This window comes from Balaenoptera physalus (assembly GCF_965194825.1).
Source record: "Balaenoptera physalus genome assembly, chromosome: 8".
NCBI lineage: Eukaryota > Metazoa > Chordata > Mammalia > Artiodactyla > Balaenopteridae > Balaenoptera > Balaenoptera physalus.
The window spans coordinates 2,207,560-2,233,909 of NC_138887.1; the positions used below are offsets into that span (position 1 = coordinate 2,207,560).

General features: G+C 47.7%; 1 protein-coding gene across 2 annotated transcripts in view; it reads right to left on the reverse strand.

The window, feature by feature from the left end:
* Positions 1-258: 258 nt before the first annotated feature.
* The window catches only part of DDC (dopa decarboxylase), an 82,701-nt gene continuing 56,609 nt past the window's right edge, over positions 259-26,350 (reverse strand). For both annotated transcript variants that reach the window (XM_082473267.1, XM_082473268.1), the window contains exons 9-15: positions 21,773-21,840; positions 13,886-13,962; positions 10,549-10,568; positions 9,055-9,153; positions 6,776-6,877; positions 3,238-3,445; positions 259-656 (exon numbers count right to left, since the gene is read on the reverse strand). In XM_082473267.1, the coding sequence (XP_082329393.1) occupies positions 643-656; positions 3,238-3,445; positions 6,776-6,877; positions 9,055-9,153; positions 10,549-10,568; positions 13,886-13,962; positions 21,773-21,840 (588 nt within the window). In that variant the 3' untranslated portion in view covers positions 259-642. The remainder of the gene's footprint in view (positions 657-3,237; positions 3,446-6,775; positions 6,878-9,054; positions 9,154-10,548; positions 10,569-13,885; positions 13,963-21,772; positions 21,841-26,350) is intronic.

The following is a 26,350-nucleotide window of genomic DNA, read 5'->3' on the forward strand; positions in this document are numbered from 1 at the left end:
GTGCTCCGCAACAAGATAGGCCACGACAGTGAGAGGCCCGCGCACTGCGATGAAGAGTGGCCCCCGCTCGCTGCAACTAGAGAAAGCCCTCACACAGAAACGAAGACCCAACATAGCAATCAATCAATCAATCAATCTTTAAAAAAAAAAAAAAAGAATCCGCAAAAAAAAAAAAAAAAATCCAAGAATGCCGCATTGTTGGCTGTTTTGAAACAATCAATTTGCTACAATGCGGAACAGGATGCTTACCAGACACAATTACCGTTACACTTCACGTTGTTTATTAAGCATTAAGTCACATGACAGAACAATTTAAAGACCATGGATATAATCTCAAGTCCCATAATTATAGATCGCCCCGGAAAATATTTCAATAAGACTTTACCACCACTGACAACTTCAGGGGCACAGAAACTGATGATTTTTTAATCAACAAAAGTCACAGCCAAATAATGAATAAAAGCTCTATCCACTGGGGTTAACTTATAGCAAATATTTCTTCATTGGTGAGAGGCTGAACAGATGTAATCATGAGGTTCTTTCTGGATAACTTTGGAGAAAGAAGCATGGGCCACATTCAGACTTGCTTCCATGGAGCTGGGATGATACATCTTTTCCTCTCATTCCAGTATTCAGATCACTTCAACTTTTGATCTCTACAGGGAAAGAAAAGAACATGAATATATGGCTGTATTCAAAAAAATGTAAAACTCATTTCTGCCACTGAGATCAGCAGACGCTACAAATCAGGCTCTCTTCCCCCGGGAGAGGCTTTTACCAGAACAACACTGATTACATGCAATAAACATTTGGAAGACTTAGCACTGTACATAACACAAAATAAAACGAAAATTAAGTTAAATATTTTTAATTGTTTACTGAGCTCTTAATATGTGCTTATGTCTCTTTTAGGCACTGTATAATGTACTGCTAGAAGAGGACAGGCTGCTAAACGAGAGAACAGCTTAGACTGTGTCCAGAGGACGTGGAGAGAAAACGTTTGTCACTGCATTCATCAAAGCTGTAGCAGTGGTTACTGCGACCATCTCCATCTCCATCAGACTCTTATTCATCTTTATTTCCCCCAGATTTTGCACAATTCCTGGCAGAATGGATGTTTACTGGCTAAATGATTGAATAGATTAGTTTGATCATGCTGTAATAAAGTAACATATATATAATAGGTTATATATCACATTAAAAAAAGTGATTTTTAAAGGATTCAACTAACTGGTTGATTGAGTCAGGCTACTGTGGGTAAACTTGGCCAAAATACTCATTATCATCTTTTTCGTTTTCTCCAAGCATGTACCTTTAACAATGAAGCAAATAACACCTAATTTTAAAATACTAAATAAAATAGTGTAATTGCACACACACACACACACACACAAAGTGTAAAACTCAGAACTTTGTATATTCCTCATTTGAACACAGAGAAGGAGTATACTCTTTCTCCAACTGTACAATGGAAAAGAGTTTGAACTGGAAGAAATGAGTTTTTATTGCCAATCTGGCTTCTCTATGATACATTTTATTCATGTCAACTAGAATCTTGGTCCAGTTTCCTACCTTTTGTCAAATAGAAATAGTTCCTTCTTTCTCTCAGAACTATGACCACTGGATTTGATATAACCTTACACAAGCACAAGTAAAACCAAGGTATTAAGATTTTCATCACTCTAATTAATCGGACCAAAACAACACACACACATTGTGATTTACTATTGTATCCTACATTTAAAAAAAATTAAATCCTTTTGTTTTTAGCTTTGGAATTGATAGCAAGTATAGTGACTCCACAGTAATTGTGACTTCTGTTGGAAACATACCTCTGTTTCTGATCATTTTTCTGAGCTACAGTCTCTTTCTGTGATGTTTGGGGCATATGGGAATAAGATATGATGAGATACACAAACATAGGGCTGCAGAAATGTTCCTCTGGAGTGTTTGCCTGATGTGATTTTGTTTTGAATATATCTTATTGCCCTCCCCCCACACACACACCCACCACACACACCCATGCTTATTGCGGAGGAGTGGAATAATCTGGAACTATGGGCCTCTCCCAAACACCTTTCAGAGATGCTCAAGCTGTAACTGTGGCATTGCTCTGGGAAGGGTGGCCCCCCAGTTTACGAGCATCCGACCTTTAGGAAAGGGCTTTGCCGAGCCAGGAGAAGGACCTGGTGTTTCAGGACATGTCCTGACAGTGGAGGTGGGTCTGTGACCTCACAGGTCAGAAGGCTGGATGGCCCTCTCACATAAATGTAACAGTATTTAACTTTTGATTTTTTTGAGCACTGTAGTATCTCAAGTATTCACAGTTAAAATTAAGAGCCCAGAAGATCAAGTTGCATGCAGTCAGTAGACTAATTCCATTGCACACTTAGGTTCTGCATCCCCCGTGGGTGACGACAGATGGGCAGTGAGCAGGAAGAGAGAGAAAGAGAGTCAGAAGCTCCCACCACCTGCCTCCTCCAAGTGGGGCGAAAGGCAAAAAGACAGAAAGCAAGACGGTGGACAAACTCTAGTGGAATGATTCCTAAGGTAGCTTAATGCCGAGGCTCTGAAGACTCTTATGGTTCAATAGACATCATTCCAACCTGTTGCCAACACCATGTTTGTGCAGATATTTTCCTTAGAAGTCACCTGCCCGCTGTCTTCAGGGTTCCTGTAACTGATGCCCAGTATTCTAGACATTTCCTTTCTCTGAACCATCATGAATTTGGTCTTTCCTGACAGCAAACCAGCAGTCATGTCAAATTCCTTTTTGAATGTTTTCATTCATTTTCAGTTATCTACCATTTGCCAGTTTAATGTATAAGCGTGTTGTGATCGTAAGTTGCCTCAGTGCAAACTGAAGAAAGCTGAGGGGAAATCATAGGCATATGTGATTGACGGTCTCGAATAAAAGAATACAAAGCAGAAATCTATCAAAGTTACTAAAGATTCACTACAGGCTATGTTCCCTCCACTTCTCCGGACCAGACAGGGCCTGGTTGTTGTTTTTTTCTTTTTTAATGGAGAGTATTTTATTTTATTTTATTTAGTTTTTGGCCACACTGTGCGGCATATGGGATCTTAGTTCCCCAACTAACAGGGATCGAACCCGTGCCCACTGAATTGGAAGTGTGGAGTCCTAACCGCTGGACCACCAGGGAAGTCCCGATAGGACCTGCGTTTATCCCCCTCTTTATGTGGTGGAGGAAATCTGGCCCCCGCAGCACGGCTTACCCGCCTTTTCCTCCCTCTGTGCTCCCAGCAGCTCGGCCGCCAGCCCTCGGATATGCTCCCAGGCCAGCCGCACATGGGCCGACTCCACCGTGCGTGAACAGATGGCAAAACGCAGCACGAACTGGCCTCTCAGGTGACACGGAACCAAGTGGATTTTCCTGGCACTGTTTATTCTTTCCAGAAGAGTTTCGTTCAGTTTGTTGGAGCCCTGCAGGGATTGAGAGAGAGTGGCGGTGCTCGGGTCTGTGGGGACCCAAACACTCACCACCGAGTGAGGCCAGCGTTGGGTGACACACAGCCCCAGATCAGTGAGGGAGCCACCTCACCGCTGGCCTTTCATCTGCAATGGTAGAAAATTCAACTAAGTGATCGTTACGTGGCCCTGAAAGACGGCAGCCCTCCCGCAAGACAACTTCTTCATGTTCTAGTGTGCTGTCAAAAGACGAGCCTTCCGTGATCCAGGTTTTTAAAGAAAAAATGAAGATTCCTAGACATGTTATCTACAAATTGATGAGCTTAAAGAGAAGAACTGTTTAATGGCACCAGTGAAGAGAAACATTCAGAAGAATTCTCAACAGTACAGTAAGTCCCCTGCATACGAACTTTCAAAGAGGCAAACGTGCATGTCCAATCTCTTAAGTTAGTTCATGTGTGTCGCGTATATCGTCAAGTGCGTGCATCCTCTACAAGTGGTTGTGCTTCTGTGTACTTTACTGTACAGTACTGTACAGAGTACAGTAGTACAGTGTCTTTATTTCAAGCCCAGGATGTCTGCAAGCAAGCCTAAGAGCAGCGGTATACAGCCAGTTGTGTTAGTTGGGTACCTAGGTTAACTTCATCAGACTTACAATCAAACTGGACTTACGAATGTGCTCTCTGAACAGAACTTGTTCCTATGTAGGGGACTTAACTGTATGGAAAATGAAGCGTAATAGTCAACTTCTTGTTAGGATCTGGGAAAACTGCCCATGAACTGTGGACCAAGGGACCACTGGTGGACCTGCCTCTGGAAAGGAGCAGCCCAGCAGCCTTGGGCAGGGAGACTGGGGGCCCACGCCTCACACTAACTGGGCCAGATGGGAGGTGCGTGTCACACGGACCTGGGAGCCGTCCCTCTCCTGCCTGGTCCGTCCCGTTACTCCTCGTAGTTGCCCCCAGCCCTCTCGGTCTTCATTCTGTTTCCAGGCAGTGACTCCATCCCCGCGCACCTTCTAGTTGTTGCAGAAGGGCCTGGAAGTGGGGCCCAGGGTCCTGGGTCATGTGACCCTCAGTGGATTACACTATTCTTGTTCTTGCTCTGTCTCAAGGGCAGGGAGGATGGAGGGAAGGGAAGTGTCCTGGTCGGCCGGATGCCGGACACCGGCCTTGTGTCCGTGCAGGGCCTCCCGGCCGCTGGCTGATGGCCTGCATGGGGCTCCAGCTGATGCCCCGTGGACAGTGCATGGGCCAAAGGCCACTCAGAAACTGCTGATGTGCACCAGGTCCAGACAGAGCTGGACCTGCTCGAGGTTGAGGATGAGAAGGAAGAAACGATGGTATGAAAGGATGGAATTTCACCAGGAAGACTTAACAGAAGAGCAAACACCTGAAAATTACGTATGTAGGAAATAAAAGCAAGTCACTTAGGAAAACTTTGCTTGCCATTTTCAAATGGATTGGACAAGATATATTTTCTACGAGATAGAGGCAAAGAGCCAAACAGAGAAGTCAGTCTGAGATGTAACAACAGAAGCAACAGCAAAGACGGACTGAGCAGGTGCAGAGTGGGATCAGGTAGGCTGGCTGAGATGGGGGGGGGAAGGAAATTGGTGCCATGGCAACAGCTTATCCGCTTCAGGTCAAATAAAGACCACGCACACGTTGAGCCATGGATGATGGAGAGGACTTGACATCCAGAATGGGCAGCCATGGGGCGAAGAATAAAATAAAAAGATAGCAGATGTGGGGGGCAGAAAAGTGAGGCATGACGCCTGGATAACTTCCTCCCTGAGAAGAAACTGGATTCGTGGAATGGAAGTAACAAGTTTCACCAAAGATATATTTTGCTTTCTGAAAAGCCCCTGGGTTTCCTGGGCGGGAGGGCACACCATGCTGCCCAGGAGAAGAGTGGGCAGGGCACACACAGGCGGCTTTGGTGCCCTCGTAAATGAGCAGGAGAAAATAAAAGTCTTGACTTTGACAACATTACGCTCAGTGAAAGAAGCCAGTCACAAAAGGCAGCATATTGACGATCCCATGGACATGACTGTCCAGAGCAGACAGATCCACGGGGACAGGAAACGGGTCCGTGGCCCGAAGGATGGGGGCTGGGGCGACTGCTGGTGGGTGTGGGCCCTCTTTGGGGGAAAATGAAGATGTTCTGAAGTTAGATTGTTGTGGAGGCTGTGCAACCCCGTGGATAGGCTGAAAATCATTGAAATGTAGACTTTATATGGACAAAGTGTATGGCACGTGGACTATATCTCAATAAAATGGCTAAAAATTAAAGAATGTAAATCCTACAAGAACACTGGCAGTAGAAGCAAAAATGACTGATTGATGGCGAGCAAGTCAAAGCACACTTGCCACCAACGCCAGCGTGGACTGAACTGCCCCATCCGGTCACCCCAGGGACCTTGAGCCAGCCTCTGCACACCCGTGCTCAGGTGTCTCTGAGTGACGCGCTGCAGGGACCTCACGTCTCCCTGCCAGCTCTTGTGTCAGGACTCTGCTCTCCCTCTCCTGCTTCCAGGCTTTTCCATGGCTGGTTCCTGACAGCCTTCAAAGCCCCAAGAATCACAGAGGGGAAGGGAAGGGGGAGCCAAGGGCCATGTTTGGATGGGCAGCGCCTTGCCAAGGCGACTGAGCCCATGGCCCCTTCTCCTGCTGCCCTTTGTGGATTCGGACAAGAAGGCCTGTGGGTGGCGTCAACTCTGCAAACAGAGAGCCAGCCGGAGAGCAGGCAGGGCGCTAGGCCCCAATCCGGCTTCCCTCACACAGGGCAGGTTACTAAGGGGCCTGTGCGTGCAGCTCCTCTTGGGGTCTTTGGAGCAATGTGGTCATGATTCCCAGCAAAGGTGGCTGAGGCCCTCAGGCAGCAGAATAACCAACCCCAGGGACCAGCGCTCCTCCAGCCCCTGCGTGTGCACCAGCAGCCTGAGGGTCATGTAGGGGTCAGCGGGTCCTGGGTGGGCCCAAGACTGGCTTCTCACAGGCTCCCAGGTGAGGCCCATGCTTGTCTGGGGACCATGCTCGGACCAGTGAGCCCGTGGGTGGGTCCATCCTTGGAGGGTTCCAGTGGCAGGGATGGATGGATAGAGAAGATGGCAAGCATCCTCGGGCCGGGTCTACACAGGCAAGAAGTCTGAGCACCAGTGAGAAGAGTAGGTGTCCCGGGAAGTCAAGGCAGGGAGGTGGGAACAGCAGGCTGGAAAATTCGGGGGGAATCCACGGTCTCTGGGGAGCTCAGGCGAGTTTTGGAGCATGGACATAATGAATGAGAGTTTCCTCTTTGTCATATTCAAAGGAAATGCAGACGACTAAGTCGACTTAGACGTACCTTTAGCCGGAAACAGACCAGCCCCAGAGTGACTTCTGCACAGATTTCAAAGCGGGGGTCCTGGTGCACCAAGGCCTCGAATTCGTGGGACAGCTGGACGTGCTGCAAAGGGAAGGGACATCTGTCTGAGTTTCTCATCACCACTTGGTTCAGAGCTATTAGACTCCATGTCTAATATAATTCATTGATAAGCTTTAGCCATTTTCTTCAGTACTGATGTCACCCACTCCCCAGCTGTCCCCGTGCAGGTTGAGAAACTGGCTACCAGAAGAAAAGGACAGAAGTCTTCAGAAAAACACCCCTTGTCATCTTCTGCTCAGGGGACCGTTTTCATCCCACCAAATAATCTTTTATAATTTTAGGAAAAATGCTGTCAAGAGGGGTTTAAACATTGCAGAAGAGAAACAGTGGCTGACGTTGGCTGGGGCGCCGAGCACTTCACCATCCTGCTGTCGTGCTGACCCGCGACACAGGGAAGGACACCGCAATCACGCCCATTCTGCAGACCAGGAGACCGAGGCTGATTCTGATACCAGAGCTCCAGGTCTGCCGCCGTTTGTTACTCCACAGCACCTGCCACCGGAGGTGAGAACCTCACCCGTCCAGGGCTGCCTGCTCCCCCTGAACCCACCCCCTTACTAAACGCCTCGATGTTTACAGAAACCAAACGCTGATTCACACAGTATGTGATCGGAGAGCCAGCTCGCCCGGGTCTCAGCACACATGGAGCACGTCCTAAACCCCGGTATCCAGCGCGGGGTCACTGGCAGGGGCCCCGGGAGCATCTGAGCAGAGATCGTGCTGCTCCAAGTGTTGGGACAGACACGCCGTTTGAATGAGTGGCCCCCGGGCCCAGGACGACGACCTAGAGGGCTCCAGAGACTGTGCTGGCAGGGGTCCCCTCGAGCTGGGTCCTGAGGAGCTGCCCATCTGCCGGGGTGTATGGGGCTCCGGCCACTCAGTCCCCTCCTGGGAAGGCAGGGCCGGTGCCTCTCAGGGAGGCTTGCAGGGCTTTTCAGGAAGCAGCGATGTGATCACACCCAGCTTCCCCTGAGCTTCCAGCTGGAATCATCGTGGCGAGATAAACCACCTGGGTTTTGCCTTCTCTCCCCAGAGCAGCTGCATCGTCATTACTTTTGAGCACAGGTCCTGCAGTGGGGGAGAACTCGTGAACTCATGCACACGCCCCTCCTAGTTCTCTTCCGCACAGAGAGCCTCCAGGCGCTTTATGGCCCCCAGAGCAGCCTCGTAAGACAGATGGATGCTTGTGTGTGCGGCACCGCAGGGGCCCCTGCCCGCTACCACGTGCCCTGTCGCGGGGGAGGGGCCTGGGGCCGCCCTCCCACCGCCCAAAGCTGCACTGTCGCCAGAATGAGACACTGCAGGGTGCCCCGTCCCCGTGATGTCTGAGGACCTCTGTCCACCAAGGTGGGTCCACAGGTGAGGAAGGATGGCAGGATGGGAGCGCCCGGCTGGAAGTCGGCAGGCCTTCTGCAGCCAGTTAAGGGAGCAGACCTCCTCTGGACTCAGTGTCCTCGATTGTGAAAAAAAAAAAAAAGCAGGGTATACACACTACTCTATATAAAATAAACAAGAAGGTCCTACTGTATAGCACAGGGAACTCTACTCAATATCTTGTAATAACCTATAATGGAAGAGAATCTGAAAAAGAATAGATATATACGTATAACTGAATCACTTCACTGTGCACCTGAAACTAACACAACATTGTAAATCAACTATACTTCAATAAAATTTTAAAAAACAAAGCAGGGTCGTGGGGCTTAGAGTCGATCCAAGGTTCTCACATTTTAGCGTACATCACAGCCACCTGTTTGCTTGCTAAATAGAGGTTGCTGAAACCCACTCCGAGAGACCAAGGTCGTGCACGTGCTTCTGGCCGGGGGTGTGTTGGAGAACTGCCGGGCTGGAGGGCATCCAGCCCACCCAGCCCAATCTCTCCCATTCTGGAAGTTTCCTGGAGAAAAACCTACTGCATCCTCATTACCGCCATTGAGGACTGGACCTCACTGTGGGCCAGCAGTGGCTCCGGTGGCAGCTAAGAGTGTCTGTCACTTTGACAGTCTCCTGGAGTGATAACCTTCAGTCCCCGTGAAAGTGTCTAAAAGACCCAGAATCGTGCATTGAGCATCTTACAAATGCCCTACTCTCAACAGCCCAAAGTATCCCTTAGAGTGGTTCATGAAGACATCTTACTTCCTTTCTAAAGTCTAAGGCCTCCCTAATGTCACCCGGATAAATAATGAAAACAAACTCACCTTGCGGATATAGGCCTGCAGTCCCTTGACTCCGTACATCCTAAAAACAAACCACATCTTCAAAGAGCGGAACCTCCGGCCCAGCGGCAGCTGCCAGTGCTGAAATGAGACACAACGCGGCACGTCCGTGAGGGCTATGCTAAGGGCTGGTTTCCTTTTTGACTCATGGCCTTGTCTGTTTCTCTTGAAGGGCCTGGAGGACACCCCCTTTGGCTGCCATGCCCCATCCTGGATGGCAAAGCTGACGGCAGTGGAGTAAGCGGTCCGGCAGCCGGAGGCTCTCTGTGCAAAGCTCCGTGATGCTCGTGCAGGGCACACGGGGGCCAGGCCGGTGCTAGGCTCGGGAGCCATCGTGAGCAGATGCGGGGAGGTACGGGCCTGCCCCACGGGGCTTACGACCCGGTGGGGGTGGGAGGGGGGCTGTTCACTGGTTTCTCTGCCTACAGGAAAGAGGATGCGGGCAGCAAAAGCCCACACCCTCTGCAGCGCGCTCCCCGTGACGCCTCAGCACCATTCTCTAGAGCAACATGCATCCTCTTTCTGCCCCGCAGGCCGCCGTGGAACGACCTGCCAGACGCTGTCACCAGAAAACACATCTGTCAACATGCGGGACGTCTCATGAGCTTTCCCTAGTTTTTCCTGAATTTGTCAGCTGCCCAGCTGTGACACTCTCCAATGGTTGTAAATGTACCAAAGCAAGCAAGAGAGGACACAGAGGGGAGAGAAGTGAGGGGACATTTGGGAAGATAAAACAGTGGCACTTCATTGCGATTTTACACATAGGCACGTCCTACTGGAACTTATAAAGGAGGTGCCAGGGGTGACTTTCCTCCATCTTTGTTTACCGGAGTAAAAAGGCACACAGTTTGAGTGTTCATTCCACTGTCACCCTAAAATGCTGTCACTACCTCTCTGGAGTGGGGTAGATTCCCCGGGGGCAGAGGTGCCCTGTGCACCCAGCCTTTTCCCCTCACCCCCGACCAGACGTAAGTTCGGAGAGGAGGGGTCCCCAGGCTTGTTTGCCATTTGATTCCCAGCCCATCTCCCGGCTCACTGCAGCTGCCAGAGCAGTGCACGGCTCCTGCCTGGGGAAGGAGGCTTGTCACCAGAGCAACCAGTTAAGAGGCTGTCGTCTGAGCGCTTCTTATGCCCTCTGACCCTTTGCTCTCCCACTGTCCTGGGGATGCCAGCTCCTGGCACACATCCTGAGCACACAATGGAGGGACCGCCCCGCCTTACAGAGGAATCTTCCAAGGAGCACGGGCCGCGTCGTTTCCTCCTAACCTGAGCCCTGCCATCCGTGGGCTCAGCAGAGCTGCCCACTGCCAGGCCCGATCGCTAGTTACGACCCAGTTAGAGGGTGTCCTCCTGTGGGACCCTGATCCTGAGAGGACCGGGAGGCTGCAGGAGCTACGGCCCATGACAGCGCCCCACACTGCATTCACATTTTGGATTACCGCGGACCTGGATTCGGGGAGACAAATCTCCACTTACCCTGTAGTCAGTGATAAGCCCTGGAAAAGAGAACGAAAAAGGAAACAGAAAGGAACCATTAGACATATTAGTTGATTACATGTCCAATTCTTTTCCATCATCTCCTGAACCAGACATAAAATCACCGAGGGCAGGGCTGGGTGTTCCTTGAGCCACTTCCCAAGGTAACAGATTCAAGGGCGGGGGGGATTCCAGAGAGCAGAGCATAAACAGAAGTGCCGAATTATGAATGGATTCCCATTCATTTCACTTTCTGCACTTACATAAGCATGAAAATCTGAGCTTTCTCCTTGTGCCCGGTGGTAAATTGGCATTCAGATCCTATACAGCCTTCATCATGCCTTCATTCATGCGTGGGAAGGTGAATTTGTGGTATAAAGAACAATTAGAATGTAAAGAAGAATCAAAAACTTTTGATGCGTGTTCATGTCTGTATTCTCAGATCTTAGTCTGGGTTCTGGCGCTGAGCAAACACCCAGTGGGTATTCTTCGAGTCAGTTTCAATATCTGGGATCCAAATGGCTTCACAGGGGTTATGAACTCGTTTGCATTTTAGTCTCCCCTTGTGCCAAAAGCTGTAAAGCCACGGATGGTATGGAGGAAAGAACGCTGGACAAAGAATTTCGTAGACAGAAGTTTCTGCGTGGTAATCTTGGGCACAGAATCAGGTGGGGATTAGAGAGATGCGTTTTCGACCCCTGATCCTCCAATGTCGTCCAGAGGAGGCTCGCTGTGGCTGGCGAGCATACCCGGCTCCCCAGGTCAGATCAGCTGTGGCATGGCCTGGTGGTCCCTCACCGAGGTCAGCTGGCATGGGCCGTCCACCTACCGCAATCCGCCACCCACTCTGATAGACTGCATTGGGTCCACTGGGCACAGCGTTAGGGTTAGGGTTAGGGTTAGGGGTTAAGTTTAGGGTTAGGGTTAGGGTTAGGGGTTAGGGTTAGGGGTTAAGTTTAGGGTTAGGGGTTAGGGTTAGGGGTTAAGTTTAGGGTTAGGGTTAAGGTTCTGGCTCACCTCTTCCCTATCTTCCAAATGTACAGTTTTTATAATGAAAGAATTTATCTGAAAAGTCTATATACCAGGTGTGGCCGCTCTTTTCCTATCATCTGCATTGTGACAGAAATTTCTGTCATAGAAAAAAAAAATCCCACTTTTTTGGGTCACTCTTTGGCACGAGTCCAGTGAGACAACATATGTAAAAGTGCAAAGCAAACATAGGGGTGTACGGGAGCCGTAATCACTCCCACTGTTGCTGCCCTAATGTTGCTGCCACAGTGCTGACCCGTCAGGGGAACAGCGGGGAGAGTCCCCCGAACTCCAGGGGTCTCAGGTGCTAGCAGGAGACACATGACCAGTGAGCGTGACGGCTTCACGTGCAGTGAAGGAGGCGTGGGGAGATGTGGGTTAGGGGCAGACAGCAGGCGGAGGGCACCTGCTCACATCGAGAGGCCTGGGAGGACCCCTGAGTGGGAGACTTTGGTCCTAGATCCCAGTGATGAGAGGGACGCGTCCCAGTGACCCACAGGAGGAACTGGGCAGCAGCCTGGGGAGCTGCGGGGTGTCGGGGGAGGGGCAGTCCACGTGGGCAGTCCTGAGTGGGCTTTTTAATAGTTAAATGATGAAGAGATTTCTTTATTGAATAGAAAGGATCTTTTAAAAAAAACACTCTAAACATATTTCATTTCAAATTACAGCAGGCTTCTCAGGAAAGTGAGATCCATCCAGATAAAATATACCCTTATATCCAGTGGCCATAAAAGTTTAAAGTTGATTTTGGGTGATTTACTTGGTAAACACAAAATGGGTCATTGCTTTTGTTGATTCATCAATTTTTGGGGGGAAAAAGTACAAATAACTAAGATTGTTCATCTTTAACAGCCATAGCCAATATTTCAATCAGAAACTGCCTTTCTATAAACGTGGAATAAAATTACACTTTTTAAAAATTCCTGGAGCAATGAACTTTACTGAGATGGCTTAAACTCATTCTAAGAATTCCTTCCTTTTTTTTTTGTTTTTGGCCATGCCACATGGCTTGCGGGATCCTAGTTCCCCGGTCATCAAGGATTGAATCCAGGTCCTGGTAGTGGAAGAGCTGGGTCCTAATCCCTGGACTGCCAAGGAAGTCCCGAGAATCCCTTCATTGTTTAAGAGCAGCATTTTGCTAACTGTCATGATGACTGTGGTTTTCATTATTCAAACATGAAATGCATTTTTAAATAGAAGAGCTTTGGCAGCTGGCTCCTAATTTCTCATGGCTTTATGCCAACGCCATTTTTAAAAACTAGACTTTATTTTTTTAGAGCAGTTTTAGGTTCTGAGCACAGCTGAGCAGGGGGTGGGTGCTTGTATCCGATGCGCCCCATGGGACGGTGGGCAAGTTTAAGAAGGCAAAACCGAGGTCTGATCTTTCCGTGGAGACCGCGCGGGCTGGGGTCTGCATGGGAGGGAAGGGGCTGTGCCTTGACTTGTGTCACTACTGTTCAGTGCTCCTGCCACAGTCATCAAAAGTGCCTCATCTTCCAGCCAGCCCAATTCCTGCTCAGTTCGTGGAGGGTGGGGTCACGTGATCTCCGGCGTCCCTCCCATCACTAACATCCACTGTTGTCTAAGGAAACTCAATGAGACAGTGGCAGAAGTTCCCAAAGACTTGGCCTGTCCTTCCCTCCCCGGGGTCCCCGGACCCCATGGTGGCCGGCATGGCACCTGCTGGTGGCCATGAGGGCTTCGGAGAGTGAGAGAACCCTCCCCCACCCGGAGGCTGAGTCCTATAGGGACAGCCAAGCATGTAAATCACCGTCCCCAGCGCGTGGATTACAGTGAGTGGGCATAGAGGGACGGGGGTGTCTGTGCAGGTCGCCTCATGCGTTTTATCTGATCAGGATCTCAAGTAATCCGTAAGGTTTGTTTTTTTTACTAGGAGACTTAATTTTTAGAGATCCGCATTTGTGAGTGGATCCTGCCTCAGCCTTGCCCAGTTTTCTCTTCCCTCCCCAGGCCCCTGGCCCAGCTGTTTCTTCCCCTGGTGCCACTGGTCTAAGCGATGCAAACTCTTTTTAGGGCAGTCATCATTTCAAAGGCTTGGCGCAGGAGGTGCCCACGCCCGTGTTGAGGGCCGTGTGGCCCCTCCGGCCCTACGGGTGCCTCCCCCAACCCTGCCCCAAACAGTGAGGAGAAGAGCCAGGACTGCGTCTCCATCACCACCCCGCCTCAGAAAGCAGCTCTTCCTGGCTCTGCACCCGGCCCCCTAGGACCAGTCTGTGGACATGACTCTGGGCACCATGGACGCAGCTCTGATGGGAACAGACTGGAGAAAGCAAGGCCAGCGGCTTACCTGAGTCCTGGTGGCTGTGCTTTAGGTACACGGGGTCCAATTTAAAGGCTCCGGTCAGGTCAGTTCTCTTTTTCACCCTGTTTTAGAGAACAAACCAAGGGGCTTAACGAGAAGGCGTCTCAGGTGGGCCTGCACGGCCCTCGCCTCCTGTTCCTTCTCCCGCCGGGTTCAGGCTCCCCTGCTCCCCGGTCCCCTCCCTGACACCCCACTCGGCACGCATGCCCCTCATCTGCACCCCCCATCCCCTGGCTCGGCTGTAGCACAGCATTAACCTCCAGAGCTCCAGGCCCCTGAGGTTGGGGGTACGTGGTATAATAAAACTAAGTCTTTGGTCTTTATTCCTGGTCCAACTAGAATTGCGCCGAGACCTGACATTGAGTCTCCATTTTCATTTAGTTAGGACTTCTGGAATGGCTTCCAAAAAATTGTACCCTTTTCTTCATAAAAATCTACACAGGTTTTGATATATTTATTCATAGTAACCTTACATCTTTTCTTGCTATTATAAAAAAATATTTCTTTTAAAAATTTTACATGTGCTACTTATCATATATGCAAATAAATGCAACCTTAAAAATGCTGTGAAAAAAAAGTGCTGTGTATCTAGAAATCTTGCTGTGTTCTCTTATTAATACTTTCTCGGAAGATTCTGTTCTCATTGAAGACACTCACACCATCTGAGAATCATGAGTTTTGTGGCTTCCACTGTAACCCTTACTTTTACTTCTCTGTCATGTCTTACTGCACAGGTTAGGAAAGCACAACGCTGAATAGGGTGTGTATTAAGGGAATTGTAATTTTTTTCCCGATGTTAAAGGCAGTTTTTCTAATATTTCACCACTGAGAATAGGTTTGCTGTAGTTTTTTGGATGATTTTTTTTATCAGATTTGGAAAGTTCTCTTCCGTTCCTCTTTTACTAAGAATTACAGAATTTTATCTAATGCTTTTTCCGTATCTAATGAGATGATAACTTTTTTTCTCCTTTACTGTTAAACATGGTCATGACATTTTAAAATCTTTTAATATTTTTAAACCACCCTGGGATGTCTGGAATGAACACATTTTAGTCACTATATACCATCTTTATTTTCCCCTTAAACATTATTGAATTTTATTTGCTAAAATTTACTTGGAATTTCCACATGTAATTTTGTGAGCTTGTCCTGTAGCTTTTCTGTCTCAGCTCCTCATCTGGTTTTGGGATCAAAGTGACACTGACCTCATGATATATGTCCCCCTTGCTGGTCTCTGAATTACATTTATAATTAGACCTATAGATGCCTTGACAGTTGGTAGAACTTGCTGTTAGAAGAATTTGGATGTTTCTGTTGTGTGAAATGTAACTATTGGCACATAGTCTTTAGAACTATGAGACGTTTCAGGTTTTATATTTATTCTTGAGTCAGTTTTGATGACATATTTTTTTGTAGTTATTGAATATGTACATTTGTAGGCAATTCTGGAATGATGTAATTCATAGTGCTCTCTATTTTTTTAAATGCCTGCTGTGTCTGTGGTTTTGTCTTTCTTATATTTCTAGTACAGTTTACTGTGCCTTCTCCTCTATTTCTGGTCCTTCTTTCTGGAGAGCATCTATCTTATTAGGCAGGTAAAGGACCAGCATGTGGCTCTCTTGATCTGTGCTCCTGTTTCCTTATTTCCTATTTCATGTCTGTCTCTTCATCTTCATTATTTCCCTCCTTCTAGTTTTGATGGTTTATTCTGTCGCTGTTTTCTGGCTTCCTTGGGGCCCTTAGCTAATTATTTTCTGGCTTTCGTGTTTTCTGTTTAAGTCTGTTCTCCAAGTCCTGCTTTACTGCATGCCCATGAATTCTGTCACATCTTCATATTCATTCAGGTCCTAGGATTTCCAGTTTCCCTTTGTTCATTGATCCGTGGCTCCAGTGGGTCTGTGGTGGTTTGCTCTCCAAAATTTAGGTACCAGCTTTGCTTTTCCTTGTGAAGTTTAATGATACTACAAAGAAGAAAACTTTATTTAAACAAGCAAATGGACGTGTGCATGCACATATGCAGACACACACACTTGCACACACACACACACACACACACACACACACATGCACAGAAACACCCTCTCTAGGGATCAACGTCATCTCACCCCTGATGGGCCTCACGGTGAGGAAAGCCTCTCCCTGTCACCGGACACATTCCTGAGGGATGGTCCTGAGGGAGGAGGGGGCAGGGGACACCTGTCCTATGTAGAAAGCATGGCTTCTTATGTTGTCTTTTTAAGAAATCTACAACTCTGTGTGTGAAGGGCTCCCTGAATGAGGGCTCCTGTTACCACTTGGTACCAGAAACAGTATAAAGAATTCAAGATGCCAAAAGCACCAGGACCAAAGTGCAAAGAAACAAAGGAGATTCAGAGAAAACTGTGCTGTCATGCACAGGTTCTAGAATCACGTCTTACCATAACCAGAGTGACTTAAAATCTTCCCAAGTAACTGAATTTTTCAAAAACTCCAATATAACAGGGGTGTACAAAAGTTATAAAACTAAAAAATTTAATTTTATTTGGAAAAAAATTAACCCTCTTTTTTAAAGGCAGAGTAAAACATGCCCTTGGTGGAATTTGAGGCTCTCTTTGGAGAAAATCTGATATTAAGGGACATTGAGATCAGAGAAGAATGGTTCATATTTACATATAAAAGATTCAAAATACCCAAATGAACAATAAAGAGCTTATGAACAGAATAATGAAATCCTTATAAAACGTATTTACTGGGCTTGTAATGAGGTCAAGTTTTTAAAGCTTCAATTATCTTGTCCGTTTTAATACATAGAGAATATAACCAAAGAATTGAGTTTAAATTATGGACTAACCATTGATAAAATTTCATTAAACAAAAGAAAGACCCTTCTGATTTTGAGGAATACAAAAAAGCCAGTGAGAGAAAAAAAAAATCCATTTACATCTTGTTTGTTGTATTAGCAAAACCTTTAAACACATCTATAAAAAATTCACAACTTAGGACTGTTTGCTTGCTTGTTTTCAACTCTGCAGAGTTGAAGGATGCCTGGCCTTTTCTGAAATCCAGTTCTTATGAGTATCCTTATTATCTGTGTTCTACTGTGTTGGGACATCTCATTTTTTACTGCAATAACCTCTTAGAATAGCAAAATATATGTATGTGATTCCCTGGATTTTCAGAACAGGGCAAAAAAGCCTCTGAGTAGACTCTTAGCCATCATTCTCTCCCTGCTCCCTGTCACCAGGCCGCAAGGCTCGCTTACATCCTCTGCAAACACACAGGGGTCCCCAACCTGGGCCCAGCTTGTTCAGTGGACCCTCAGCTCAGGTAGGCGAAGGGGTAGCTGCCTTGAAACAGGAGAGGAATGCTGTGGTCCATTCATTCTCCTTTGGAATTTAGGCTGTATGTGCCAGGGCTAAAATCCAGGACTATTTTCAGTATTCAGAGAGAAAGTGGAATCAGAGTCAGATTGAACAAAAGAGGACAGAGAATCAGGGCCCAATTTTGCCTCATTCACACTAAAAACAGCTCTCATTCTCCGATTTCTTCTGTATCCATCCAGGACAATTCCAACGTGTTCTCTGTGCGTCCTTTTGTTTAGCTGTGTGTTTGTAAAATGGATATTGCTTTGTGTGCATGTCTTCATTTGCATCCTGGGAGATACATAATTCTGTATCTGACTCTTTTTACTCAGTTATAGTTTTTGAACCTTCACCCCTATTGCATCAGACACATGGCTCTAGCATGGATGGCTGTGTGCCATTAGCAAACCCATGCACGTCTCAGAACTCCAGTTGCCTCATCTGGATGAGGGACGATAATTCCTATACCAGTAAGGCTGCAATAGGATTAGGTGAGGTGGTGTATGAGAAAGTAAAAGGCCGCCTACTAGCAGGTAATATCTTGAATGTAAAATTTGTACTCGAAGCATCATTACTGCTGTAAATGGAAGAATCAGGCACCCCTGGATGAGGGTTTAGGTGCATTCGCTTTGCCCATTCCAGCAAGGGCAGGGGGAATTCTCTCCACACAGCCCAAGACCTTAGGTTTACATCTCACTTCTTCACAGAATCTGGTGCTGTGATTTAACCTGGTACATCATTTCCTCAAACCAGAAGTATCTGGAGAGCAACTATAATCCTTCACGTGTGCCTGCTCGAGGAGCCTGGCGCTCACAGGTGCACAGGGCCAGGCTGGCCACGGCGCTGTGCCAGGTGGGAAGGATGCCCCAGCATCCCAGACCGGCAGAAATGATGCTTTAAGGGCGCTCAGTAATGGATGAGACATTGGAAAATTGCATGTTTATGTAAAAACACCAACTTTTAAATGTGGGCAGCTTATTTAAAAGGAACTTAAACCTACATGGACCACAGGAAACCACCTTCAGTAGCTGTCACCTGTTCTGAGTTTGCTGTTGTGCACACGTGCGTCTCAGGGCCTTTGCACTGGCCGCTGCCCCACATCCCCGCAGGTCCACATTGCCTGGACCCTCCTCACGTGCCCTCTGTCGGACGCCACTTCACCAGACAGGCTTCTGGGCAATGAACAAAGGGGCCGATCGAGGGGTCTCGCTCGCACACCCTTCTCTACCCCCAGCTCCCCACGCTTCTCCCCTGAACCTCTCCCCTCTGTCTTCCCAAGCCCTTCCCCACCCTGCACCTCCTCACCCCATGGATCTCGGTTTGCACTGGACTAGACTTGATTTCATTTAGGCTCTCAGTTTCCTTCGGTTGTATTTTATTGACTGGAAACTCTATCCCATGGCTGAGACTCCTCGAGTCCAGGAATGATAGCGCTCTGGTTTCAGTCAACAGCGCTCAAAACAAAATGCTTTCCAACTAAATCCTGACCTTCCTTTCTCCTTGTAGGTCTCGGTTTGGACGGGGCTGCCCCCAGTTGCAGAGGCTGCTTCACTAGCATCACCGAGGGCAACCCCTGGGGTGGGGGTCTGGGCGGGTGTGCGAAGGACCTTGTGCCAAGCACTCCGCAAGCTGGGCAGTGCTCAACACGCCCCTGTGGGCAAGGAGAGAGAACTTCTTCGCGGGGAAGGGGTGCTTGGTGCGGTGGGGTCAAAGGAAAACCTACGTTTGATAAGAATCAAAAAATCAGAAAGTAGTAGGTGGCATAATTAAGATTATAGGGTTTAAAGTAAGCTGAGCTGGGTTAATTCCCTAAATATTAGCCTTCTGGCTTTAACTAGTAATTTCTTATCAGCACTATTCCGGGCTGAAGTGTGTCACCACCCCCCAAAATTCATACATTGAAGTTCTAACCCCTGGTACCTTAGAAAGTGACTGTGTTTGGAGACAGGGTCTTCAAAGAGGTAATTAAATTAAAATGTGGTCACGTGTCTGGGCCCTGATCCCGTAAGACTGGTGTCCTTCTAAGAAGAGGAAATTTGGACACAGACATGCACAGAGGGACAACCATATGAAAACCCAGGGAGAAGAAGGCCGTCTACACACTGAGGAGAGAGGCCTCAGGAGGAACCAGCCCTGCAGACACCTTGGTCTCGGGTTTCTAGCCTCCAGAATTAGATTTCTGTTTTTTAAGCCGCGCAGTATGTGGTACTCTGTTACAGCAGCCCTAGCAAGGTAATAGAAGCACAGCGCCCAAAATAGTAGACATGGGTAATTTTTATGTTAAAACACGAATCCTTCAAGATCAAATTCCATCAATCAATATGCGTATCATCATTACCATATCATGGGATGAACCCCTGGGTTTGGGAGAGACCTGATTCTCCCAGATGTGTGAAATCACCTCAAAACCCTTGACAATCGCTCTGGCCAGGACCTCAATAGCTCAGGAGAGAGAAGGCACATCCTCTATTATAATTTAAATTTTTACTCTATTTATTTAGCCTTTCAAACCCACAGGCAGGTGGGAGGCTCCTTAAGTATTGCCTCCCACCCCTCAATTCCCCACTCCAAGGGGATAACTAATCACCCTTCTCTGTGGCAAAATTTGAAATACTGGAGGCTGCTCTTGTGTCTCGTGGCTCATGTGTAAGTTTCTCCTACAGGCTCATAACGCTCAGGTCCGTTTTCCATCTCCAAACGACGTGGCCTCATCCCTACATTTCCCGTCTCCTCCCGTACGTCACCTCCCCTTTGCCAAATCCCCCTCTACGGGCTGGTCCTGAACAGAAGATGCCAGAAGGGACCCGTCTGAGACAGATTAACACACAGCCCCCCAGCTCTGGCTGCATCTTCCAGCAGCCTTGGCCGTCACACCAGGCTCTGGGAAAGGCCACAGGTAAAGCACGTTTTCTCTCACCCTTAACTTGCTCCCTGGCTTTCTGGATGCAGAGGCAGATGCTACATTTATTGTATTCATCCTCATCACATCTCAGCTTTTGGGGCACACGTCAGTGGGCCCTGACAGCTGCAGTCTCCCCATCAGGAAGAGGGGGCAGCAATGTCAGTGCCCTCCTTGCCAGGCTGCCTGGGGGGGCAGTGACTTTGGTTAAATCGCGTGTGATGACGGCAGCCTGCACTCACGGGGGCTCCTTGTACATCCGTTTTTGCTATTATGTTACCCAGGAAATGAGTGGAACATCACGGCTTACCACAAGCCCCTCTGGGGTCACCTCGCTCCATCCCCCATCAGCCGTCAGCTGGTCTGTCCAGGCCGGCTCTGTGGCTTTTCTCTGCCAGATCCCTTAGCTAAGGACCCCTTAGCTGCCAGTTAACTTGCTCTGAGGCCAGCCCCCTCCTCACAGAACAGAGGCCTTGGGGACCCCTGCCGGCCCCACGCCAGCTGGGTGCTCTGGACCCACAACCCACCCGTCTGCTCCCTCGGACGGTGTTTGTACCTGACCCAATACCCCAGCAAAACAGAATGACATCTCAACCCGAATTAAAGTTTGAAAAAAGGGAGTTTTGACACGCTGCATAAACTATCCTTAAAGTGTTCCAATCCAGGTAAAATAGACAAACGCAACCACAAGAATACTAACATTCATAAAAGCTGTAGCTTTTATCAGTTCTTAGTAACATTTCAGAAAAACTGTAGCCCAGATATGAATGGGTTTTAAAATCATGTATGAGAGTTCGGGTCAAAGACTGACAAAAAAGAGAATTTGACTTAAACAGAAGGGAAGCACTGAACATGTAGTTTATCTTTAGATAGAGTTCAAGGGAAACTGATTATTTGGTGAACTGACTTTAGCCGGATTATGTGAGAGCTGCTTTCCTCACCTTTCTAAGGTGGAAAACCATTCACTTAATTACACAGTGAACAATTTTGCACAAAATTCATGCAAAGCCTCTTGATCTCAAGATTCATTGACCACCTTCTTACTCTAAGAAACTCAGAAGAACTAGTTTCTAGAAATCCCTTTCCACTCCCAGTCACCAGCATTTCTTTAAATATTATCCATGTAGTGAAATATCAACCACTTTCATTTTGGAAGTTTGGAATTCTTTTTTCTTGCTCTAGAGATAACCAATGTGATGCCGGTACTGCTGGTAAGAATTTTCAGGGAACTGCTTAGAAAATAGAATTACTTTTATTTTTCCTTAGCAAATGCTTTTAAGCATATAGACTTAGATTTATTAAACATTTAAGAATAAAAACACAGCAGCAAATGATTTAGAAATATGTGCTAAGGTTACTAAGCACTGTTTTTTTATTAATGCTAGATAGATTAGACCAGAGATTTTCTCTGTTATCCTCTCTTCTTGTGCCAATATGTTCTAGATAACAGTGTACAACAGGGTAAGATGTAGCAAGAATTCCACCCATGGCTCAGAAATGCAGGCAAGCAGTAAGTGATGTATGTGCTTTGCCAGCAATGGCACCTCACCTGCCAGGTTTCTTTCACATAAACTATTCTAAGGAGCAGTGTAATTGCAGGGTAATTGACATCTAATGAACAGGGCAACTTACCACATGGCAGAGCAGTCAAAATTCACCAAGAGCCATTTGTGGGGATTAAAGTTAAATGAATCTGCATACTGCCAAGGAATAATAACAACAAAAAGAAAACACTTCAGTTATTAATGTTTAGCTATAAAACACGACCTCATACATAGTAATTAACAGTTTGCAGTCTCAAATGAAAACCAACGTGACCAGACAGAGAAGGGAAGCAGCTGAACCGTGGGGTTTGGGGCTCGAGGGCACTTGGGAAGGTCTGGGCAGCCACTGCTCCTACCTGAGCCTCTTTTCTTTCATTTTCAAATCCTATCTCGTGAAACATGAAGCTAATATGGATCTGATTCTGGGCTGAAGCGCAAGGGGAGGAAGAGAGCTTTGGAGCCAGAGAATCGAGGTTGGCTTCCGGGCACAACTGCCTGTCCGTGTGGCCTGGATGGGAGTTCTGCTTCGTGGGGAAGACGTGCAATCACAGCCAAACACTCTTCAGTGCAGCCCCCGAGGGTGACGCAGAAAACATCCAGTGCAAACACTGAGACTGTCGCTGCTCCGTGGTTGTAAAGCCAGCCAGGTGGTGGCCCAGGGAACCACGTGATGAGAAAATGGCTACTGACCTGCAGCTCTGGTTAAGCAGGGAGACCTGGCAAGAGAACAGTCCCTGGGCCATATGAAAACGACCACCAGGTAGCCCTCAAGCTAGCTCCCCGCTCAGAGGCAGAGGGAAGGGACTGGCTGAGCCAGGCTGGGATGTGCCTCAGGGGAGGGGGCGCCCTGCAGAGAGACACCCACAGAACCGGAGCGACGCTGAGGTCCGCTGGACATGAAGGGTACCAGGCTGCCGACCGAAAAAAATGCAAAACCTAAAAGTTGAGTTATGCTTTGTTTGGCGGACTTTCTGAGAACTTCAAGCCCGGAAGACAGTATCTCAGGTAGCTCTGAAGGACTGCTCTGAAGAGGCAAGGGGGGAGCCAGGATTTACAGGAGTTTTTGCAACAAAGATCAGGTAGTCGGAACATCAAAAGATTACTGTTAATTAAAGAAAACCAGACATCTCAAGTTAAGGAATTTAGCGCTTTTCTATGCATCTATGGGAAGATGCAAGAGTCTGGGCTCACTGAAATCATCCCTTTGATGGGCACCTCAGCTACCTGGGACCAGTGTCCTGTGCTTTCTCATCCTGAGTTCCCTCAGGGCTCACTTTCAGGGCAGCTGTAATGTGATGGCTTGATGGCTGCAACATCCTTTGTTTACTGATATGGCAGCAGCATTTTTCTACAGGAATTTATAGGTGAGGGATTGGAATGAGATAGTATCTAGAGCCTTCCTATTATGTATGTGTTAATCCTAATTTGGTGCAGGGCTATCACATTTGGATCAAGGGATGCATTTCGAGGACCTTGGATAATTTAAAATACGCAGAATTTCAAAGCATAATCGGAGCCCGACCCTGACAAAGGTCATGGGAAGTTTCTATCATCGAGAGGAGACCCACCCTGGCAGCCACAGAGACACAGCTCATATCTGGGGGCGCTTGCCTGCTTTGAAACTGTGAGTCCCAATTCATTTTTAATTGGGGGGATTCACAGTTCTACTTTTCCACATAAAATGAGATGTTATTCATGGCTTATCTTGCATGCTTTCAAATTTGCATAGTCTGAAGTCACATAAAATTTATCCACATTTCAAACTACTAGACAATTCGGAATCATCAAAATTTTAATTCACAGGTGCTATGTCAGACAATTGGACCGATTTGGCCTGGGAAATACTTTATGCATAAGTTTCCTCAACTTTATGAACTAGCAAAGTTCTCAGAATATATGTATCGTGGTCAGCAATGGGAAAGTGAAAATTTCATAGCTAATCTACAGCAATCAGGATCAGCCGATTTTTTTCATTTAATGGTTGGTTCTTTTACCAACATTGATGTAATAGATCAACAACTGTTCCCGTCTATCTAAATGTTTTCGTCTTTATTTCTAGAGACACCATCCACATTCATCGTGCTCATAATAGTAACAGGGTCCCTCCCTGGATGCCAGTGGTAACAACCGCCAACAGCTGGCTCTAGGTTCAAGTTCAAGTGTCATCCCATTGTCAAGTAGAAAAATGAGAGATTTCAACCACCAAGACTGGCCAGGGAGGGCAGTCTGCGTTTTCACTGAGCCATCACAAGTGGCGAGCTCTTACGATTCTCAGAGCGCTGGCTCTTGGCTTATCCTCTGGCTGATGAACAGGACCTGGGTCCCCCTGGAGGCCACATGGCTGCATCTATAATTGAAGCAGAATGATGGCAGCGGCCATGGCAAGGCCGCAGCTGGGAGGAACCTCGTAGTGCGGAAGCTTCGAAGTCTCCCCAAGGCTGTGGGACACCTCTTCTCCATCCCAACGAGGGAAGGGGGAGGGGGTAGCCAGGAGGGGCCGACAGGGAGATGCGTGGTCACCAACAGCAACCTCACCTGTCCGCCCGCTCTGGGAGAGCAGATTCATTTCCCTCGAGGTTCCAATAAGAGCAATATTGAGAAAGAGACAGGAAATGACAAGTTTCATTTGTTGATAATGGGAAACAGAAGGTGAAAGAAGGGGCTTTGTTTGCTAGGCATTTTATTAGTTCCCTCCTGGGGGCTGATCTGTGTAAACGTCTTTCATTACCCACTGCGACGTTTTCTTCCTGCTGATGGAGAGGAAGGTTCTTATCTGCAGGGAAGGGCCGGGCCAGACAGGATATTGCACCCGTTATCTGCCAGCTGAGCAGCGGGCCCTCCCAGCCCAGGGACCAGTGGCCACAGGAGGACAGATGGCAATGACTCATGGTTGGGTATGAAATCCTGTCTGCTGCTGATAGGATCTCACTGCAGCCCCACCACTGGGGTGGTCTGACAATTGGACACCCCCATGAAAGTGAAACCTCGAGTTGTGGGTTCATGAGGAAGAGAAGAGCGTAAGGGGGACAGATCGTGAAATTCTACACTTGATACTCAGAGTTAGAAAAGACCAGGCCTTGGGAGGGGCACGTACATCCCAGATGAATACTTTGCCCTTGGTCCCTGGAGACCATAGGGACAGACATCCCCAGTGATGTGTATCGTCACACACAAGACCACAGGACCACAACAAAAGGTATTTACATGGTACAGAGATTTATTCTTCACTTCCTAGCACCAAACACCCACCTAACTAGCTACCAGCCATGAACTATAGGGGCCAGTGTGAGCTTCCCCTTACCAGAACTTCTCATGTACTACACCCCTTCCCAATATTTCCAGAGGTCTTTGGAAGCTCTATTTACCCGCTGAGGATTGATCTAAGTAAGCCCTTGCACACATTCCGTGATCAATAAGTAATTACTGAATGAATGAGTGAATAAATGGATGGATGTGAGGGAGATATAAACCAGACTACGCCTTCATTCATTAGTGATAAAGGCATTATTCATCCCAAAGATGGGAATTTTGTATTCTATACCTCTGACACCCACTTTGCTGGTATTATGGTGTTATGAGAATCCAAATTAGTCACTAGAAAATTGATCGGCGGCAGGCAAGAGGGCAGAGGGAGGTTTGGAGGGATGGTCTCTCCAGGTCGTGGTGAAAAATGATAATGGTGTGGAATGTGTGCATAGCTTGCTGTATGCAGACGCTGCTTCTTAGCCCTTTAAATATGGTTAACTCCTCTGATCCTTAAAACAATTCGTCAAAGGAGGCATGATTACGAAATCCATCTTGTGAGGTGGGGAGAGGATACTAGCCTGCCCGAGGGGACATGGCTGGTCCTAGGGCAAAGCCAGGATGCAAGCAGGCTGTCCAAGGCCCAAGACCACGCCCTTGATCCCTGCACCTCGTGAGGTCAAGGTCTCGAGAAACCCCCGCCTCTGAGCAAGAAGCCATTACTGGCCTCCGTTGATTTACTACCCTATTCCCCCGCTCACTGACAAAGTCTGCCACCCTGGACCCTTCATTGCATGTACATCTGAGTCCCTGGCAAGGAGGAACTTCCTGCCCCGTGAGCTGCCAACAGTGAAACCCGGCTCCAGCCTGAAACAACTGATCAGGGCCCACTCCTAAGATCATCACTTAGTGTCAAGTCTGCACCCTGGAGAAGCAGAGCATCTGTCGATCGTTTTGGTTGCTGTTTCTCAAAAGAAGCAGATGCTTTAGCTGGCATTACAGGCCATGTTTTCCAAATTCTGAAAGTGCTCAGGACATTTAAATGCACCGCTGGCCGTTTTCTCCATCTCAGTGAAAGTGAACATCATGCACAGTTGCATGATCACAACATGACTATTGATCCAGATCAAATGGAATTGCAGGTTGTTTTTTAAAAAATTATCCCTTGATCTGACACGCATTCAGATTTTATTTTCTTCCTAAACAGTTTCCCACCATTTGTAAGCTAAACTCTATCCTATCATGACAGCTCTGCCCAGGATTTGCAGACGGAGAAATAGTGTAAACATCAGGTGTATTTTGAGAAGACAAGGCTGTATGATTGGGAAAGGTTCTCACCCCTTGTCACAAGGAAGTGTGACCTCCACCCATCACAGAAACTGGTTTGGAAGTCATTTGCTGCAACGAACCACAGTGGTAAAAA